Source organism: Delphinapterus leucas, chromosome 3, assembly GCF_059928025.1.
Source record: "Delphinapterus leucas isolate spDelLeu-1000000601 "Yukka" chromosome 3, BTC_Dleu_Yukka2, whole genome shotgun sequence".
Taxonomy (NCBI): domain Eukaryota; kingdom Metazoa; phylum Chordata; class Mammalia; order Artiodactyla; family Monodontidae; genus Delphinapterus; species Delphinapterus leucas.
This window is the reverse complement of record NC_143131.1, coordinates 125,725,698-125,748,150: the sequence shown is the minus strand read 5'-3', so window position 1 is coordinate 125,748,150 and position 22,453 is coordinate 125,725,698. Positions and strand designations below refer to the sequence as shown.

At 36.5% G+C, this 22,453-nt stretch overlaps 1 protein-coding gene across 8 annotated transcripts in view; it reads right to left on the bottom strand.

Annotated features, from left to right (window-relative positions):
- Nucleotides 1–2,899: 2,899 nt before the first annotated feature.
- The window catches only part of SPINK5 (serine peptidase inhibitor Kazal type 5), a 71,556-nt gene continuing 52,002 nt past the window's right edge, over nucleotides 2,900–22,453 (bottom strand). For 7 of the 8 annotated variants that reach the window (XR_004024003.2, XR_004024004.2, XR_016392793.1 and 4 more), the window contains 7 exons: nucleotides 18,831–18,903; nucleotides 17,800–17,927; nucleotides 17,568–17,646; nucleotides 11,122–11,252; nucleotides 8,600–8,690; nucleotides 4,261–4,370; nucleotides 2,900–3,207 (listed from right to left, as the gene is read on the bottom strand). Coding sequence is in view for 1 of the 8 variants with exons in the window: in XM_022590034.3 (XP_022445742.1) it covers nucleotides 3,199–3,207; nucleotides 8,600–8,690; nucleotides 11,122–11,252; nucleotides 17,568–17,646; nucleotides 17,800–17,927; nucleotides 18,831–18,903 (511 nt within the window). In the remaining 7 variants the exon portion in view is untranslated. The remainder of the gene's footprint in view (nucleotides 3,208–4,260; nucleotides 4,371–8,599; nucleotides 8,691–11,121; nucleotides 11,253–17,567; nucleotides 17,647–17,799; nucleotides 17,928–18,830; nucleotides 18,904–22,453) is intronic. The other variant, XM_022590034.3, reaches the window with a different exon arrangement.

Genomic DNA, 22,453 nt, shown 5'->3' with positions numbered 1-22,453 from the left:
TCATCTGTTGATGAACACTTAGTTTGCTTCTATGTCTTGGCAATTGTAAATAGTGCTGCTATGAACATTGGGATGCATATATCTTTTTGAATTAAGGTTTTCATCTTTTCTGGATATATGTCCAGGAGTGGATTTACTGGATCATATGGTAGTTCTATTTTTAGTTTTTAAGGAACCTGCATACTGTTTTCTGTAGCGGCTGTACCAATTTACATTCCCACCAACAGTGTACAAGGGTTCTCTTTTCTTCACATCCTTGCCGACGTTTGTTTATTTGTGTTCTTTTTGATAATAGCCATCCTGGCTGGTGTGAGGTAATAATTCATCGTGTTTTGATTTGCATTTCCCTAATAGTTAGTGATGTGTTGAGCATCTTTTCATGTGCCTGTTGGCCATCTGTGTGTCTTCTTTGGAAAAATGTGTGCTTAGATCTTTTGCCCTTTTTTTGATTGAGTTTTTTTTGATATTGAGTTGTATGAGGTGTTTGTATGTTTTGGAAGTTAATCCCTTGTCAGTTGCATCGTTTGCAAATATTTTCTCCCAGTCCGTAGGTTGTCTTTTTGTTTTGTCGATGATTTCCTTTGCTGTGCAAAAGCTTTTAGGTTTGATTAGGTCTCATTTGATTTTTTAAAAATTTTATTTCTTTTCCTTGGAAGCCTAATCTAAGAAACTATTTCTACGATTTATGTCAGAAAATGTTTTGCCTATGTTCTCCTCTAGGAGTTTTATGGTGTCATGTCTTTGTGAGTTTATTTTTGTGTATGGTGTGAGGGAATGTTCTAATTTCATTGATTTACATGTAGCTAAAGAGACAGATTCTTAACTATAAGAGTTACAGCCTACAGGTCAAACTTGGCCCACCACCTGTTTTTATAAATACAGTTTTATTGGAACATAGCTATGCATATGAATTTACATAATGTAAATTCATTATATTAACACAACAGCACATTGAGTGGTTGTGACAGAGGTTGTTTATCCCACAAAGTCTATCTGGCTCTTTAGTGAAAAAGTTTTCTGACCTGTAGTCTATACAAGTGCTCTCTGTGCTTGTTTCTGAAGCCTTGAGAGAGAGAGGGAGACTTCAGGTGAGTTCCTGACATGAAAAAATAAGGAGTTTGACAGTGGTACTTCTATGAAAACCCACATATCTGAAGTATAGTTATAGAGAAATGCATAAGTCTGTGGTAGTGACCAGGAAGAGGTGATAGAAATAGTCTGGCCTTCTTTAGGTCCATCTCAGGATCATTTGTCACTTCCCGGTTTAGAATTTTAGGGCTGGTTTGTGAAACATCAGTAAGATGGGTCTGGTTTTCATTTACCTCCCATTTGGATGTCAAGATATAACTCAGGAAGCAACTCAAAAGTCAGTTTACTTGATAGTTAATAAAGCTATTTTGTTGTGACCATTTTGACACAGATGACATTTTATATTTGCCTCCAGATTGTGTCTCCAAAATAAACAACTTTCAGTTGTTTTTTTTTTTTAATCTCAAGTAATGTGTTCAACACATTCACACTCTTAACCCCAATCCCAGAGCCTCAGTCCATTCCCTGCTTTATTTTCCTTGGTTCTCATTTCATCCCTGACCTCTGTCCCCCACTTTACCCTTGACTTTGACTGGGTCCCTGGAATTTTCTCCATTCCTGTGTCTCATCCCGTTCTAGACCACCCTATCCTTCACCTCACCATATCCCTGAGCCACACTTTCTCCCTGGTGCTCAGAATTATTATCAAGGGTTGCTTAAGTCTTGAGTGTGAGAGAACATAGTCTTCTGTGCATATTACCTGATAATCATAATCAAAATAATAATGAGGAAGGCAGGACAGGGGGTTTGTTGTTGTTATCTCAGTAAAATATTCAAAATGACATAAAGTGACTACTTCTCAAAAATCATATGTCTTGGCCAGGAAAATGGTATTTCTGAACTTCCTAGAAATAACCAGGAAGGAGATACAATCTCAGATGTTATAGTATCTGTAAACCCATTCTGTATGTCCTGGAATTACCAAAGAAAATAGCAACATTGTTTTCTCTTTTTTTTTTTTTTCTGAAATGGCTCTGTGTTTTCCTGCTTGAAAAATGATTTATAAGTCTTCTTTCTTTTTTCTTAATGATAACATAAAAAGAAAAAAAAACCACCATAGGGAATGATTTATCTTCACTCAGTTAAAGAGGACAAAGATCATAAAATCCTACTATAATGGGCAACTTATCTAAAAGAAAAAGGGCAGAGGAATCAATACAAAATTAACTCCCCAAATCCAAGTAGGCCTGCCATTCCCAGCACAGTTCTAGAGCTGAGAACAACTAGAAGCATGGTGGATTCCCCACAGCTTCCTCCATCTACAGTGTGTTCAGCATTAGCCTGGAATCTGCAAGTGAACAATGTAACTAGATACTGTCACAGGACACCGGTAGCAAGGCTCTGAGCATGAGAGTGTTTCAGCATTGAGGCAGGAGCTTATACGTGTTCCATCCCACCGCTATCTAGTGCTTATATTCTCTGGTGGGTTTCTCATGTGTATTAGGTCGTTGTCTAGTTTAGTAGCCTCTAGCTATAATACATGTAGCTCTTGAGCACTTGACATGGGGCTTGGTAACTCTTGTTGCCTTGGTCTTCCCCCAGACTACGTATGGGTCCAAGGCCCTGATAGAGGAAATTATGAATTATTGATTCATATCTGGTTTGGCTTTATATAGCTGTTGGCTGCCTGGGAACCCCTACATCCCCACCTCTCTTCTAGACATTCCTTCCCAGCCGTGAGAGCAACTTGAATTTGAAGAAAGCATTCTCCATCCACCTATAGGCTTAGAAAAACAAAAAGGTAGAGTTCATTCAGCTTCTGCAAAAACAAGTTTCTATTTTCCAGGCAGTGACAAAGAAATCCCAGAAATGGCGTTCTGCGGGGTTTACTTTTATTGAACAAGCAGTTGGACAGACAGCATTGTGATCAGGAGGTTTCCACAGCACAGACTGGGTGAAGATGTCTCTGTGCCCTCAGATCACAGAATCTAGGAGGAAAGAGATGGAAAAGACTGAAAGTCAGTGAGTCCATTCCCCCAACAGTTCTGTATTGTCTTCTATAGTAAATAAGACGAGCTCTGAAGAATTCTTTGTATATACAGATGGTGAAGGTAGGCAATTCAGAATTGGAATACACATTTTCCCTCATGGCTTTCACCAACTCTTTCATCATTTGACCTACAAGAGAAGATGGGTAGGTTAGATGTTAGAAACTCAAAGACATTGTAGAAATGCAGGCTATACATTTATGATGGTAATAACATAGTCAAAGAAATCCATAGATTCCTGCATTCTGCTAAGAATGCACAATTTCAAATCACTTTCACATTTTATTCAGCTGATTCAGTGAGTATTTATTGAGTATCTAGTATATACTACCTGTTGAGGTGGATACAAAAATGAACTCTGCTCTTGATTACATGAGACCGTCATGGTAATGAAAAAAGGAAGGTGTCATTCACATCTTTTCACAAAGGAATAAATTAAACTTCAGAGAAGTTCACTGACTTGCCAAGATGTCACATTTGGTCAGGACTTAAGTCTAATTCCTCTAACAATTAATGCTTTACTATTATAGTTTGTTTTAGGCCATGAGATTTTAATCAGCTGTCTTCCTGCCTGACTCATCCATGTAGTTGTATATCCTTGAAATCAAAATTTAAAACATTAAATCAACGTTTAAATTTTTTAAAAAGGTAACTGCATCTTGTCTGCTGGTACTACCTGGAACACTAGCAGCATTATTATTCCAAACTCAAACCTCCATTTTAGTTCTCACATTAACCCCATCAGGCTTCCTTTGATTTGAGTTGGCAAGCTATGGTCTTGTTGAATCCTGGAAAATCTTTGTCATGGAATTGAGAATAGTCATTTATTCATCTCAGAAAATAGTACTGGTATTTTTCTTAACATAGGAATTTCCTTCCAGTGTAGCTAATCTTTATTTAATTGAGATAATGCCTTTTCTAGAGCCCTTGGTTTTCAGAATCTCCTGACAACTAAAGGATGGTGGCAGAGCACAAGAAATGAAGTCAGGGCTACAGTGGACTCCAAACAAATGCTGATTAACTTTGGTAAATTGCAGGATTTCTCCCAGGCTGATTTTCTGTAAAATGGGAAAGATAACGATCCCTGCCCTAAATACAGATTTACTGTGAGGATGCAGAAGGAAAGAGCAGATAAAGCTCTATATTAAATTAATCTTAGTAGTTACTGTATAATGAAAAGTACCTCGTAGAATAGGAAGTAAAAGTAGGATTTTCAGTCTATTTTTCCAGGAAAGTTGTGACTGCCAGGCCTTTTATTCATTCTTGAGATTCCAGACTCTCTTAGAGAATCTTCTACAGAGGAACAAGTTTTATGCAATAGTTTCCAGCCTCCAGGATTTACACCCATAATGGTTATCAGAGCAGTCCTGAGCCATGACCCACCCATATCACCTTGGGGTATCCAATATCACATAGTAGAATCATACAGCAGGAATTGAACCCATGCCCAGGACACCTCTTGCTCTAATGATTTGTTCCATCAGATAAAACCATAAATAATTCCTGTCATTACTAATGCCTGTTATATAACTCTAGCGAGAAAAAAAACACCCCAAAATGAAAGGAAGGAACTTGCAAAACCTTTTGTTCTTAGCTCTGGCAAGATGCTTCATTATTTGAATAAATACATCTTATTAATATTATTCTATGGCAAATTCCTCATAAAGTAGTTTGCATCATGTTGTCTACATGAGATTACAGCAAGGCATAGTCTAAGGTGTGGTCTATAAGACTTGCATAAAGATTATTTTTACCTCCCTGTTTGAGATGTATGTGACCAGGTATGTTTTTAAGATGGGGAGACAGGATATTCTGGCAATAAAATGAGAAGCAGACCACTAACAGTTTATATCTAATAAGATAAGAAGATAGCCAACACAACATAGGGACTAGAGCAAAAGTTTAAAACCTCTCTTTATATATGTGTAATGCCCAGAGTAAATGACTTTTTTAACCCACATGAGAAAACAGTGAAGGTCTCCTGACTTCATTCCAGTACCCTGCCTCCTACCCTGCGTTCCAGCTGCCAGTGTGCAACCAGAAACACCTAGCTTATAGCTCTTGTTTTTCCACTTTCCCATATCAAGGCTCGCTGATCTTTTGAATATGGTCTCATCTAGTATTGCTTAAGATCCTCAAGTCTGGCAGAATTGTTTTTAATTCCATTATTGCCAAAGCTTTCTGTGCCAGTGGAATAGAGTAAAAACAGTTGTGAATAATAATAACTAGCTATCAAATCTTAACTTATTAAAATATTGTTTTATTAAAGATAAGTATATTTTAATACCAAATATAAATTTATTATTTAAAAGAAATAAGCATTGTGCCGGGGTCTGTTTCTCTACATTCATACTTTAGGCTCCTAGGCCTGATAATAATAATAAATGCCATTGCTTTTTAAACACTGGGCCAAATGCTTAAAAGTATTTATTAAATATTTTCAATAACTCAGTGAGAGCTTTGGTTTACGTATTTATGTGATTTGCCAAAGGTCTCGCATATGAAAAACATCAAAAACTCTGAACCCATATTTATCTGGTGACAAAAAGTTTTCTCTTATTTGAAAATTCCTAGTTTTTTCCCCAGGTCACATATCATCTTGCCTGAGAAAGAGATTCCTCAAATGCCATCACCAGGGAGAACGTTAAACTCAACACATTGGTCTTCCTTACCCTCGGGATATATGTTCCAAGATCCCCAGTGGATGCCTGAAACCACAGATAGCACCCAACCCCATATATACTATGTTTTTTTCCTATACATACATACCTCTGATAAAGTTTAATTTATAAATTAGGCACAGTTAGAGATTAACAACAACAATAATAAAATAGAACAATTATCAAGTTATGTGAATGTGGTCCTTCTCTCTCTCTCTCTCTCTAAAATGTCTTATTGCACTGTACTCACCCCTTCTTCTTGTGGTGATATGAGATAATACAGTGCCTATGTGATGAGATTGAGGTGAATGACATAGGTACTGTGACACAGCATTAGGCTACCATTGACCTTCTGAATAGGTCACAAGGAGGATCATCTGCTTCAGGTAACCCATCAAACTATGACGATGTTGATGGCTGGATGACAGGAGCAGATAATGTCAATGGTTGGGAATCTTTGATAGCTTAAGGTTTTTTTTGCCAAAAACTTTTGGAAGGACATTGTAATCGGAAGGTGTCACTCTTTTTTTCTAACTCATCAAAGTGTTGCTGCAAAGGTTGTAATCCTTTGGTGATCATACGGGTAAGTTTAATGCTGTGTTCCATCCAAGGATCGTATTCCATAATTTTTTCCTTTAATATCTGTGCAATTTGAAACACTTTGGCAAATTTTGGTAATGTTCACATTGCTGGTTCTGCTTCAATTTCTTCATCTTCCTCTCCCTCTGTAGATGACTCAATAAGTTCTTCCAATTCCTCAGTCTTTAACACTTCTCAGTGGCCTTCAATATGTTCTTCCACTTCATTAAGCATGTCAGAATATCCTTCTCCATCAACTTGTCTTGCCCTGTGAATGATTTTCCTAACTTCTCCATTGATCCCCAGGAAGCCTTTAAAATCAATCATGACTTCATAAATTTTTCCAGCAGGCATTTACAGTTTCTAGGTCTAATTTATCCATTGCAGCTTCGAGGAATGTTATTGTGTCAACAATAGTGAATGATTTCCAGCAGTGCATTTTGTCCACATTAGGGTCTGCATCAATTGCTGATCAGATGTAATCAAATACCAGGCAGGTGTATGTGACCTTGACAAATTGAATGATGCCCTGGTCAGGGGCTGAAGTCATGAGGTTATATATAGAAGCAAAAATACAACCTTGAAATTTTCATTTTCATAGCAAATAGATTCAGGATGGCCAGGTGCATTGTCTGTTATTAGTAGGACTTTAAATTCCAAGCCTTCCTCTTCCAAGTATTTTTTCACTTCTGGGTTGAAGCATTGGTGGTATCATTCCATAAACAAGATGGCTATCACCCATGCTTTCTGATTATGGTATCAGAACACAGGCAGATAATTTTTGTTTTTGAGAGCAAGTGGGTTCTTCACTCTGTATATACTATGCCTGGCTTAATCATATGCCCTGTGGTATGTACCAGAGTTAATCTGGCTTTCCATGTTTTATGCCTTGGTGCCTCCTTTGCACTTTTATGAATGCAGGTTCTGTTGGGTATCTTCTTTCAGAGGAGCCTCATTGTAATTGAAGACTTGTTTTGTATGACATCCTTTCTCTTTAATCAACCTTTTCAACTCTGTCAGAAATGTGGCAGCAGCTTCTTCACTGGCAGACGCAGCCACTCCAGTAATTTTTGTATTTTTCAGTCCAAATCTATTCCTGAATCTGTGTAACCATACTTTACTTGTAGTAAATGGCTTGGTGTCACTAATTTCACGGCACCCCTTGCTGAAGTCTTGGTAGAGGCTTGATGCTTTCTGGCCCAGCACCTTGCCACCAGTCAGAACACATTTTCTATTTGTCTTCCATCCACAAATCTAATGCCTTTTCCATCTTAACTAAGCACTTATCACACAATGTGGCTGTAACTTGTACACTTTGAGGTGGAGCAGCAAAACTAACATAAATTTCTTTTTCCTTCTTCACAATTTCGTGGATAGAAAATTCATTCTTACCAAAGGTCTGAGCACCTCAGCACACAATATTTTTTTCCCCCTTATTAAGGTGATAACTTTTACTTTGCACATAGAGGAAGAACTTTTTGGCTTTTCTTTGGCATATAACAATTGCCAGTGTCACTACTCTTGCACCCTGGGGGCATTATTCCTTCAAATAAGGGTTATTTGAACAAAAGACTGTGATGTCAGGACAGTTGATCTGATAACCTAGATGGCTAGTAAGTGACTAAGAGGTGGGCTATGCTGGAAAAAGGGAAGATTTACCTCCTGGGTGAGATGGAGCAGGACGGTACAGGATCTCATCATGCTACTCAGAACAGCACACAATTTAAAACTTGTGAGTTGTTTATTTTTGGAATTTTCCATTTAGTATTTTTGGACCTTGGGTAACTAGAACCATGGAAAGCAAAACCTCAGATAAGGTGAAAGTACTGTAATGTGTGTCATAACATCCTTGTAGGGATTTAAATGAAAAAGGCAACTTTTCATGTTGGTAAACAGCTTAATGCAAAGTATTGATACGAGGATATAAGGCTTAAGTCCACTTCTTTCAGTATCTGACCTCGCTTGGTCTCTGTCTCATCTTTGTATTGCAGATCACAGAAAATAAAATCAACTCTGCAGAAGTGTTACATTATGTACATTGCTCATAAACAGTCTGTCATTGATCCCAGTAAACTGTAAACATTTAAAAATGTTAACTACTATATTTTTATTCCCACATATTTCAGTAATCACTTATCTTCACAATGAAGATTTGACCAATTCTGGGGTTATCTAACCTAGTATCATTTCCCTGGCCAGAGAACTGTCCATCACTCAGTTCAAGAGAACAGAAGCAGAACCACCTGGCTCTGACGCTGTAATCATGAACACCGGTGTACTTACAGATGCTGGCATGCTGAGAGGTGTTGTTTCTGGGTTGCTCTTCTCCTCACACCTTCCTTCACTGCGTATGCGTGTATTAGTTTGGCGTATTCTAAAACAGAAGAGGAAGTTTCAAAGATGGGAAAACTCAAAGTTATAATGAAAAAAAAAGACAAAACACAACCAAGGATCAATATGACATTTGGGCATCAAACCAGAACTGAAATTAGGGGTAGGGGCCGGGATCTGCATTCATCTATTTTCCAGTAGGCATCATTCAGGTTTATTCTCTCTCTCCTGATTGAGCCCCAGATTTGTGCTCCAGGCCTGGATCTGTTTCATCACATTTCATTCTCCTGTACACTAGACAGTCATGGAATTGTTGAATGTCAGAAATAAACTTGGAGATCATTTAGAGCAAAAGCCATTATTTTATAGATGGGAAAACTGGATCCCAGAGAGAAGTTTGACTTTATTGGATACCTATAATATGACTTGGAGATTATAAAATAGAATATATTTTGTAAAATTACTTTATATAAATATATATAAATTCTATATGTATGTTATAAAATATAACAATATATGATCATAGAGTGTGAATTTTATATCAATAGTTGGAAAGAATCTTAAAAGATGAATTTTAATGACTTTCTCATAAGAAATACTATATAGCAAACATCTACTTGTTTGCTCTGGTGATAGGAAACTCACTGTCTATCAGGACAGTTCATTTTGTCTTTGAACATTGTGCAAGTTGAAACTGCTTCCCTATAACTTCCTCTAAGACCATGGAAACCAATAATGTTCCATCTTGCCTGGGATAGCCTGAATCTTCTCTTCCTAATGTATACCCACAGTTCTTTAGCTAAACAGTACTTTATCAATATTTTTATTATGGGCATTTCTATAATTTCTGAAGCTCCCTTGAGTAAACTTACTGTGGGTTTATACAGTGAATGGAATGCTTGTAGAGCACTGGATGGATAATTTAGGGCCTGACATTTACAATAAAGAGAAGTTGAAGGATTTCTGGGGTGAAAATAAGACATATATAGCAACAGATTCATGAATGGTTGTACTCATTCCTTAAACATTTAAGACATTTAAGAATTAACATTCCTTAATTATTAAAACTCTGTAAGATCCATGGATAGATCTCAAGAGATTTATGTGCCCACATTTTTAATGTTTCATCATTTTCTTTTCCTTTGTGGAAAGAGGTAACTTTCTCTATATTATCAAAGGAATCTTTGATCCCCAAATGTTTAAGAAACTACTGCCTTGGATATAACAGTAGTGTAGTGGAGAGAAAAGAAAACTGTGTTTAGACCCAAATCAACAAGATTAAAATCCAGTCTGATCTACTTCCTAGCTTTGTCATTTTAAACAAATTACCTGGACTCTCTTGAGCCTCAGATTAACCATCTGTGCAATGAAGGTGATACCACTCTGTAGTGAGCAGTGAGGATTCAGTGAAACTGTGAATATGAAAGTGACTTACTTACAGATATAACACATAAAGCACTCATATTCAGATTTTAGTCTATGTATATGAACTGCAGAATGGCTCTTGCTTTTGTGAGTTAGTTGATTTAAAAGGAAATAAATGTAAATTCAGATATTTTCCTGGGATTGAAAAGCAGGATATCAGTCCCATCCTTAAATTCTGGGCCTTGCTTACAGTGTTCTAAGAAGGAGAGAATGAACATATATGGACTGCAATGTAAGTCTGAGGTGGGGTGGGGTAGAAAAGTCAAGATTTGCCACCATGCCCTTATTTAAAGCTGGTCAAATGAAGGCTGGGAACAGGTGAAGAATGTGAATGGAGATGAATGAGAGTAAATAGCATTCGAGCAGAAAAGCAACAACAAATCTACAACCAATAATTAAAGTATTAAAACAAATTCCTTGTATTTAACTAAAATAAAAATCGCTATTCTTCTCAATAATCCTGTGAAGTCAGCTGGCCCAGAGAACTATCTCAAGTTTTCCAGGGAAGAAAGTGAATCTCAGGATGAGATAATATGCCTGCAGATAGATTGTGATAAATTGAGAACAGGTCTGCCGGTTGCTCCAGTGTGCTTTCTTCTGCATGATAGCACTTCCTGCTCCAAGAAGACTTGGAGAGGATTGGAAATCTGTGACTATCAGGTAGTCATAAGGCCATTAGAGATTAGAGGCTGGGCTGACTCTGTATCGCAATGATTTTCAACTTTTTTCTCTTTACACGAAGGGTAGATGATGTTCACGCTCCCATGAGTGCACATGGGCTTAGATTTTCTCTAATTATTGTAACCCACCACTTTTTCCTTTCTCTTTCACTCAGTAAACTATATGAACAGTTTTATTAAAGGGAAAACCTTAAATCCTCTCTATTTTATGCATGAATAAGATCATTCACAACATTTGAATTTTAACTGCTATGATTAGTAAATTGTTTGCAACACACCTCACATTCATATCAGTACACTGCTGTGGGTCAGCACTGTCATCAAGAGCCTCTACACTGGAAGATGGACTCATTGGACTTGTATACTTACAGATTTTCATGACAGAGCCTGCAAGGATTGCCGTATGTCTGGCCATCATCACCACAGACAGGCTGTAAATCCTTTGGACAAAGGTAACCCATCCTGGGTAATACTCGGTAGTGTTTGCACATCTCAGAGTTCTGAACAAGCAAAACATAAAGTACATTTGCTCAATGGCACTCAAGAGATAATGAGCTTGGGGAAAACCTCTTGATTTCCTCAATCATGTATGAATAAATGGTTAGTAAAGGAACTGTAACATAGGTTACACAAACTCACATATTCGTTTCACACCACTGTTAGGTAGATTTAATCTCCTAGATTTGGCTTCTTTTTACTAGGGAAGTTAAGTAGATAAACCAATATACAAGGAAAAACAAAGCAATAAGAAAACAGAAATCCTACATGATACTGGGCACAGATAAACTGAGGTATGCCCATAGGAAAAAAACTACCATGCAAGAAATAATATCCCTTTTTTTTTTCTTAAATGAAGACACTGGTTATATACAATCTAGAAAGGAGAGACTCAGAGGTAAATGCTGGGTAACCATATGGGTTTTTGAGTCCCAGCTCTGCCACTAATTAGAGGAGTGATTTATCTGACTTCTCTGAGCCTTAGTTTCTCATCTGAAAAACATGAATAATAATAGCTCTTGCCTCATTTGTTTTAGGGAATCAAATCAGATAATGCATTTATATGCATACATAATACAGTGTTTGGCACACACTAAGTGCTCAGTATATGTTAGTTGTCAGTATGTTTCCCAAGGTAAAAAATACATAGATTTTTCATGTAGAAGAAGGAACATTATTTCTTCTTGCTAGTCTTTTGGAAGTGTGAGTTTAATAATGATGATGATGATAATAATAATAACAACAACTTTATTAATCTTAAGGTATGACCAAAGGGAAAAAAACACAGAGAAATTTTAAAAATAGGATTATGAAAGACTAAAATTCAGTGGTGTCAATAATTATATTAAATATTAATAGGACCAAGTACTTCAGTTAAAGAACAGACATTATCAGACTGGAGAAACAAAATGACTGAACTTATAATATTTACAAGAAGTATACTTTAACTATATCTTTTTTTAATAATAACTATTTTTAACATCTTTATTGGAGTATAATTGCTTTACAATGATGTGTTAGTTTCTGCTATATAACAAAGTGAATCAGCTATACTTATATGTATATCTCCATTTCTCCTCCCTCTGCATCTCCCTCCCACCCTCCGTATCCCACCCCTCTAGGTGGACACAGAGCATGGAGCTGATCTCCCTGTGCTATGTGGCTGCTTCCCACTAGCTATCTATTTTACATTTGGTAGTGTATATATGTCCATGCCACTCTCTCACTTCGTCCCAGCTTCCCATTCCCCCTCCCCGTGTCCTCAAGTCCATTCTCTACATCTGCGTCTTTATTCCTGTTCTGCGCCTAGGTTCTTCAGAACCTTTTTTTTTTTTTTTTTAAGATTCTCTATATATGTGTTAGCATACAATATTTGTTTTTCTCTTTCTGACTTACTTTACTCTGTATGACAGTCTCTAGGTCCATCCACCTCACTACAAATAACTCAATTTCATTTCTTTTTATGGCTGAGTAATATTCCATTGTATATATGTGCCACATCTTCTTTATCCATTCATCTGGCAATGGATACTTAAGTTGCTTCCATGTCCTGGCTGTTGTAAATAGTGCTGCAATGAACATTGTGATACATGACTCTTTTTGAATTATGGTTTTCTCGGGGTATATGCCCAGCAGTGGGATTGCTGGGTCATATGGTAGTGCTATTTTTAGTTTTTTAAGGAACCTCCATACTGTTCTCCATAGTGGCTGTATCAATTTACATTCCCACCAACAGTGCAAGAGGGTTCCCTTTTCTCCACACCCTCTCCAGCATTTATTATTTGTAGATATTTTGATGATGGCCATTCTGATCGGTGTGAGGTGATACCTCATTGTAGTTTTGATTTGCATTGTAGTTTTGATTTGCATTTCTCTAATGATTCTTTAACTATATCTTTATATTTCAACCAGTAGGTTCAAAGTAAAAGGATGGAAAATATATACATGCAAACACTCATCATACAAAAGGTGGTATATCTATATTAATATCCCACAAAGTAGAATTTAGGACAAGAAGTAATAGCAGAGATAAAGAAGAGAATTTCTAATTATAAAATAATAAGTTCAGTAATTAACAATCCCAAACATTTATGTACCTATAGTTTCAAAATATCTGAGGCAAAAATTGACTGACTGAAGGGAGAAATAGGCAAATTTACGAACATAAATGGAAATATTAACATACTTCTTTTTATAATTGATACCCCAGACAAAAAATATCAACGTATAATATTTGAAAAACAAAATTAACCAGCTTGACCTAAATGACATTTATAGACCTCTATATCTGACAGCTGCAGACTATACATTCCTTTCAAGTGGACATGAAATTGTTGCCAAAATAGACCATATCCTGGGTCATTAAGCCAGTGTTGATAAATTTCAAAATTGAAGTCATAAAATGTAAGTTTTAGGATCACAGTGGAATAATTATAGTAATAAATATGATAGCTATAAAATTCCTCAGTATTTAGAAATTAAGCAACACACTTCTAAAGAACTCATGACTCTAAAGTAATCATAATGGAATGTAGAAGTGTTTTGAACTGAATGATAATGAAAATACAAAATATCAAAACTCAGTAGCTAACTCAGTGATCTGAAGGAGAGTTTTAAGTAAATACATAAAAAGTTTTAAAATCAATAAACCTCCATTTCAAGAAGCTAGCAAATAATAAGCAAATTAAGCTCAGAGGAAATAGAAGAAAACAAATAATAAAGAAAAGAAATTTATGAAATAGAAAACAGAACAAAGCCAAACATTGGTTGTGTGAAAAGATTAATAAATTGATAAACTATTTACAAAATTGACAAAATGCAAGAAACACACATTAGCAATATTAAAAATAAAAAGTGGTACACTATATAAATGTAGATATTAAAAGGATAATGTGGAAATGTTATTAATAACTGTATGCCAATAAATTTGACCACTTAGATGGAATTAACAAATTCCTTGAAAACCACTTTCTGAGAAGAAATAGAAAATGTAATAGTAGTCTGTCTGTTGATAATTATTTTAGAGGTATAAAGAATTATTTTCTAATTTGTTTTGTTAAATAATTCAAACATCTAAAGGGACTGTTTTAGACTCTGGTGAGTTCCTTACCAATAGAGATAATTCAGGGAGAGTTTAGACAAGCCCCTTCTAATAATCACTGGTAAAGGTAGGACTGAACCAGGTATATCCTTAGTATTTTTCAGGTATCTGCTGCCCCAAGATTGAACTACTAAAATAAAGGATTATAAAGAAGCAACAAAGACAGAATTATGCTTCTCTTTTCTTACATAGCACATCAACTCTGAACAAATTCTCCACCTCCAAAATAGACCTAGGATTCATCCACTTCTCATGACCTCCACCACTACCACCATGGTATAAACCAGCCTCTGTGGATTACTGCTGTGGCTAACTAGCTGTCTAGCTTTTTCTTTTGTCCTTCTGCAGTGTATTTTCAATTCAGCAGGCAGAGTCATTCTTTCAAAACATAAATCACATCACGTCACTGCTCTTTTCAAAACCTTCATTCAGAATAATAGCTAACGCCTTTAAAATAGTCTGCAAAATCCTACATAAGATGGCCTCCTGTTACTTTAATGACTGCCTCCTTTATGACTGTCTCTGTGGTCACTCTGTGTCAACTGTACTGGGCTCCTTGCTGTACTGTGATCCCTGCCTCAAGGCTTTGCTGTTCCTCTTCTTGGAATGTTCTCCCCTCACTTACATGTATGGAATTGATCCCTTTAGGAGGTGCAAATGTCACCTTCTCAGAGAGCTCTTTCCTGTACAAGCTACTTAAAATTGTATCCCAGCATTTACTATAGCATTTTTCTACTTTACTTCCCCCTTGCTATTACATTTTATTTATTCGCATCATCTATGATCTGTGTTCTTCCAGTATAAACTCCATAAGTGTAGAGAGTTGTATCTGTTCTGTTTATGGCTATTGTTCTCATATGCACAGTAATGCTTGGAAAATAGTAGGTGCTTAATAATTATTTGTAGAATGCATAAATGATAGCTAAATAAATGACAAAATGAATAATGAATGTTGTTCTCTTCCCCAAGAGAAAGCTCAGCTCAAAACCAGGTTATTCAGGAGGAAGCATGATCGGGTTTCTGGTCTGCTGGTGATATCTTATTTCTTGATCCGGTGTTAATATCACAGATATGATCACTTAGTAATAGCTGTACACTTACGATGTATACACTTTTTCTATATGACTGTTATACTTCAGTAAATTTTTTTTTTTAAATAACACATTTTGGGAGGGATAAATTGGGAGATTGGGATTGACATATGCACACTACTATGTATAAAATAGAGAACTAATAAGAACCTGCTGCACAGCACAGGGAACTCTACTCAACACTCTGTAATGGCCTATATGGGAAAAGAATCTAAAACAAAGAGTGGATATGTGTATATGTATAACTCGTTCACTTTGCCGCATACCTGAAACTAATACAACATTGTAAATCAACTATACTCCAATAAAAATCTGAAAAAAAAACATTTTATTATTCACAAGAGCCGAGATACACACACACACACACACAGACAATGGAATATTATTCAGTCATGAGAAAAGGAAATCCTTCCATTAGTGACAACTTGGATGAATCCTGAGGGCACTGTGCTAAGTTAAATAAGTCAGACAAAGAAAGTCAAATACTGTATGACATCACTTATATGTGGAATTTAAAAAAGCTGAACTCATAGAAACAGAGAATAGAAGGGTCGTTAACCAGGGGATGGTATTGGAGAAAATGGGAGACATTGGTCAAAGGGTACAAGCTTTTAGTTAAAAGATAAGTTCTGGGGCTCTAATATATGGTATGGTGATTATAGCTAATAATACTGTGTTATATACTCAAAGTTGGTGAGTAGATCTTAAATATTCTCACCACAAAAAAGGAATGGTAATTATGTGAGGTGATGGAGGTGTCAGCTAACACTATAATGGTAATCATTTTACATTCTTTAAGTCTATCAAATCAATGTGTTGTACACAAATTTACATAATGTTTTATGTCAACTGTAGCTTAATAAAGCTGGGGGGAAAATAGCAGATTTTGTGAATAGCTCTTCTCCATGCTTAGGGATCCCTAGTATAGTGCCTAATTTACTAGAAATATGTAATTACTATGTATTTCACTAGTGTAACTCATCTATTATTCTACTTGATTTGGGAAAATAATTAGATAAAATTCATGTTTGATACCTTTCTTCTTTTTTTGGGTCATCAGATTAGGTGCTAAAGTCTCCCTTCTAGGACCCAATTCAAGATTGCACTTTGTGAATGAATATACTTCATGCTCTCATATCTTCTTTACTTCTTTCTACTCCTGACCTTGGCAAAGCTCTAGAAAAGCAATTCCATTAGGCTCAATGTAAATATAATAAGTATAAAATTACATATTTATATTTACATAAGTATATAATCAGTATAAGTAAGTTCAGCATAGCATTCCAGGCTGTTGGGAAAAGGACTTGGTTTGGAGGGGGAGTGGGAGGAAGTTGGGTGAAGAGCCTTTCTGGTCTGCTGAAAGAGGATTTCTTCTTGTTTGAAATTGCTAAAATAGATATTTTAAAACTTGAAAAAAAATGATCAATGTTAGAAATAGAATAGATATCCAGTAGAGATCATTTGAAGTTGTACAATAAAGTCTTTTCTCAAAGCCATTCATCTACCAAAATGCATAATTCCCAACATGCTTTTCAAAAATGAACATTACTATTAATGTTTCATTTTGTGTAGTCAGTATAGAGCTCATGAAAAGTTGCCTCATTAATGGGAAAACTTTCCTGGGGAAATTTCACTATTTCACTTTTCTAATTGAAGTCCATAGATGGATTAGAAGAGATTGTGCTGTTGTCATATTCTATGTGCTGCTATCGTAAAGCATTGAACCTTATTTTAAAACCCCCAATTGAATACAAGATGGCACTAGAATGCCAAGTCAAGAATTTATCACCTGGAGCTCCAAGCTTTTGATACTTTTTTTTCTTGTGTGTAATTTTGGCATCTATTTGCTTAATTGTTTTAAACCTTCAGAAAAAAAAATCCACTTGATAATAACAATAATTTGACAATTACCACTGTTCCTGCAAATGTGTGGTAATTGCATCAGAGTTGCTCTTAGGGCATTGAATTCCATGCTGTTTCTTTGAAGTTCTGGCCATGTCTTTCTTGTTTATCATTATATCCACAACGACTGGGACAGAGTAGGCATTCCATAAGTATTTGTTGAATGAATCAATCTTGCAACCAATCATCCAAATTTAAGTATAAGCACATCTAACATATATTACCTCTTTTCCATTGTTCTTTTCAACTGTGTTTCTCATGCAGTCCTGCTCTTTCGTTTTTGTTTTGGCTGCTTCCCTTTCCCTTGAAGAAAAACATGAGAAGAAACGCTTCAACTAAAGTGAACAAACACCTCAGGTGTGCTTTAAAAATAATTGTCATTTTCTCAAGCTGATGAGAAATGATTATTTCCTTTAAGACTCACAACTAAAGGCCCATTTTTGAAAAATAACTCACAGTTTTTCCTTACACATAGCACACGTGTTGCCATGTGTCCTGCCATCTGGACCCTGGACAGGGTCACTTTCTTGGGTGCAAGTAAGTTGTCCATTTTCCATTTGACTTCTAAACTGATCACATACATCCTGAAAAGAAGGAAGGATTACATTGGAAATGGCTATTTTCACGTAGTATTTGACTGAGTTTGAAAATTGGAAGATTTTGACTCAGGAGTTGGGCAGCCACTTAACCTTGCTGTGGGAGGCTCTATAACGGACCACAAAGGTGTCCAAGTTATAATTCCTGGAACCTGAAAATATGTAGCCTCACATGGCAAGCAGGAATTAAAGTTGAAGATGGAATTCAGGTTGCTAACCAGGTGACCTTAGAATGGAGAGATTATCCTGGATTATCCGGGTGGGCCCAGGGTAATCACAAATATTCCTATGAGTGAAATAGGAAGGCAGGAAAATCAGTGTCAGAATGATGCAGCTTAAAAAAAAAATCAACTGGCCTCTGCTGATTTTAAAGATGGCCACAAGCCAAGGAATGCAGGCACTTCTAGAAATTTTAAAAAAAGGCAAAGAAATAGATCTTCCCCAGAACCTCGAAAAAGGAAAGCAGCCCTACTGACACCTCGGCTGTAACACAGTGAGACCCATTTAGGACTTCTGAACTCCAGAAATGTATGATGATGAATTTGGGTTGCTTTACCACTGTTGGTAGTAATTTGTTACAGCAGCCGAACCTCATTTTCCCCATCTATAAAATGAGGTTGAAAAAAAACTTAGTTGACCAGGCTATTGAGATACTTAAACTACTATTTATAAAACTGTTTTATAAAGTGTTAGACCGAAAGATTTCCATCTGGTGTTAAATTTCTACACTGAAAAAGTTATCAGGGATAGATATTCCCATTAATGATGATTTCTGATGTTCTAAGGGCAATATCCTGACTGGTAACATTGACAACCTCTTTCCACATTTTTGATAGTTAAGTAATGACTTACAGAAAGACCATTCTTGCCAAAACCTAGTTAATGATTCACCTTTCCTAATGCTGATTCATTCCCATTTGATCTCTTCCGAGAATTCTTTTTTTTTTCCTCTGCTTCTCTTTGCCTGGAAAAGAAAAGAGTCAGTAGTCATCTTGCAGACACATACTCAGATTTGGAAGGGGCCTTAGAGTTTATGTATACTAAACCACCTCCTTCACAGAGAACCTCTCTGCACCTCTCACAGATGGACAGTGACTTTGGTTATTAAGAAGCTCCCTCATTACAGGGTAGATATTCTAGGCAGATCAAGTCAAGTTAATCTCAGAGTCTCCTTTATTTGTATCCAAATTCATCTCCCTATAGCTTTCATCCTTTAGTTTTACTTCACATTCTCAGGAAAACACAGAACAAGCCTGCTGAATCCATTACCTCTTCCTGATATTAATCCTTTAGATATCTAAAGGCAAGTTTCAGGTCTCCAAGTCTGCCTTCCTCAGTTCTTTCACCTTTTTATCATAAGCTGTGGTTTTAATTCTTTACCAATTCACCATTCTTATTCCTCAATTTGTAGGTCAATCTATTATAGTACCATTTCAATTCATTATAATATCATTGGAGCCCAAGATAGAAAGAAGACAAATGATATAGGAAGTACCTTAGGATCATGGTTTTTTGGGGTTTTTTTTTTTTTAACCTTTCACCTTTCTGATAAAATATTTATGCCAGTGGTTCCTAAGTTTTCATGTACATTAAGAATCAGCTATGAGATTTTTAAAATCAGATTCACCGTCAATCCCAACAATTTTACTGACAAGATCTACATTGGGATTCAGTAACCTGATTTTTAACAAGCAAGCCAGGTGATTCGGATGCAGTTGACCCAAGATCCAAATACTGCAGAACTCTAGTACACGTATTTCTCCTTCAAAGTTTCATTTGGTAGTGTATATATGTCCATGCCACTCTCTCACTTTGTCACAGCTTAACCTTCCCCCTCCCCGTATCCTCAAGTCCATTCTCTAGTAGGTCTGTGTACCAAACGTAAAATAGATAGCTAGTGGGAAGCAGCCGCATAGCACAGGGAGATCAGCTCGGTGCTTTGTGACCACCTAGAGGGGTGAGATAGGGAGGGTGGGAAGGAGGGAGATGCAAGAGGGAAGAGATATGGGAACATATGTATATGCATAACTGATTCACTTTGTTATAAAGCAGAAACTAACACACCATTGTAAAGCAATTATACTCCAATAAAGATGTAAAAAAAAAGTTTCATTTGGCTTTATGCTTAAAAGAAACGTGTATGAATGTATATAACATGAATGTGTGTGTGTGTGTGTGTGTGTGTGTGTGTGTATTTTACAGAGCTCCCTTTTCATATATAAGAAATAGGGAAGTGGTAGTAAATGTATCCTGAGGATTCAAACAAATATAATAAAGTCATGACATCTTAATCAAATACTAGGAAAAAGAGACCACCTGTAATGATTCAGTCTGGTGGAATTCAATCTACAATCACAACTCTGCTCAAAAATCTCCAGTGGCTTCTGATCACACATAGAATAAAATCCAATGTCCTTCTCTTGGCCTAAAAAAGCCTTACATGATCTTTCCAAATTAATTTCTGCAATTTTCCACGCAGTAATCTTGAGACACAATGACCTCCTCTCTCTTCCCTGAGCTTGCGAATTTCATATATATCTACAGAAACTTGCATTGGCTTCTGCTCTGCCTGAAACTTTCTTCCTTCAGATGGCCAGCTGGCTCATTTCACTCCCTTTTTCAGGTCTCCCTTACTGTCAGGCTTTCCCCAAACACCATAAAGTAGCACCTCCAATCCCTTTCTGTTGCCTTTCTCTGCTTTACTTATCAACACCTGGTCTTGTTATGTAGCTTTTTACTTTTTTGTTTATAATCTTTCCTATATTGTAGTTTCATATGGCAGGAATTTTGTCTTGTTCACTTGAAGAGCACCTGTCCGTGAAGAGTGCCTATTATATAGTAGGCCGTCAAAAACCATTTATTGTCAGATGAATGGGTTCCAAAGATTGTAAAATTATTTGATTTATGTTGTTAAATACTTTGTTCTGTTGTTAAATATTTTGTTACCTGGAGTACCAGGTAAGTATCTTTTTGTTTTGTTTTGTTTTTTGTTTTTTTTGTGTGTGGTATGCGGGCCTCTCACTGTTGTGGCCTCTCCCGTTGCAGAGCACAGGTTCCGGACGCGCAGGCTCAGAGGCCATGGCTCACGGGCCCAGCCGCTCTGCGGCATGTGGGATCTTCCCGGACCAGGGCATGAACCTGTGTCCCCTGCATCAGCAGGCGGACACTCAACCACTGCGCCACCAGGGAAGCCCCAGTTAAGTATCTTATAACATAGATGACATGGATTGTATCAGCAAAGTTTTATCTTAATAATTGTTTGCATCTGAGATTCATCATTTGTTCCTTCACAAAATTACCCACTATTAATATGTGATGCAGGAAGAAATAGTCATATGTGAAGAGCTATCTCAATTATGTACATCATACCTACGAAGTATGAGGTGTGCAAAGGGGCAACATAGGGTAGCATAAGAGATCATAATACATTCTTTTATTGCTATTAATGGTGACACCTGTTATTTACTGAACACTAATGACAGTGCTAATAGTGACCATTCACATTTTTTGTGCACCTCCTTTGTGCTAGGCACTGTGCTAAGAGTTTTACATAGTTTTTCTCATTTAACTTTCAAAAGAAACATCATGTGGCTACTGTGATTATGGCTGCCCCACCCCCACTATAAATATGAGCAGATTAAAGCCTAGGGACGTGAAATAACCTGTCCAAGAACATGGAGCTGAAATAACCATATGATGCTAATACCCTAGCACTGCCCCATTCTGCCACCCTGCTTCTATTAAAGAATTTTATGACATGGAATAAATACTAGGCTGGTATTCAGAAGAACTGGATTCTAGTTTCAGCTCTGAAATCACTCCCCCATGAGACCTTGTACTTAAAAAAAAAAAATTCAGTTTTTCTCATCTGTAAAATGCAGCATTTGGAATAACTAGATTTTATCACATGGCCTGTAGTACCACAATCACAAGACTGTGATTTTTTTTCAAGGAGAAAAAAAATGTGTGTGGAGAAGCATTAAGTGCTCATTAAATGCATATCAATTAAATACCATAATTAATAACACTGTAATATATGCATCAAATTTTAGAACTATAAGTACCCATCAAGGTTACCTAGAAAACTACCTCAGTATACAGATGGGACCAATAGTGGTTATGTTACTTGCTGCAATAACACAAATCAAGAGTGGCTGAGTTGGATCATTAACCACTCCAATCAGTACCATTCACCAAAAGAAAATAAATAGAAGGAACAAACCCTGGATTACGCAATAAATGTGTCCCATACATATGACATGAAGCCACCCTCTTAAACTATGTTGGTTAACTATTCCAATGACCATTGCAAACCATCCTTAGGATTTAGCCATGATGTGTTCTAAAGAGCAATTATCTACCATGATGACACAGTTCACAGAATTATGATAGAAAATAGAGTAGGAATCAGCCACTGATTAGCTGCCCTTACTAGGGCTCATTGTTCCTTAGGGGATGCAAGAGAAAGAGATAATATTTGAGAATTAACAAAAAGGTAGTGTTCACGAAAGGAG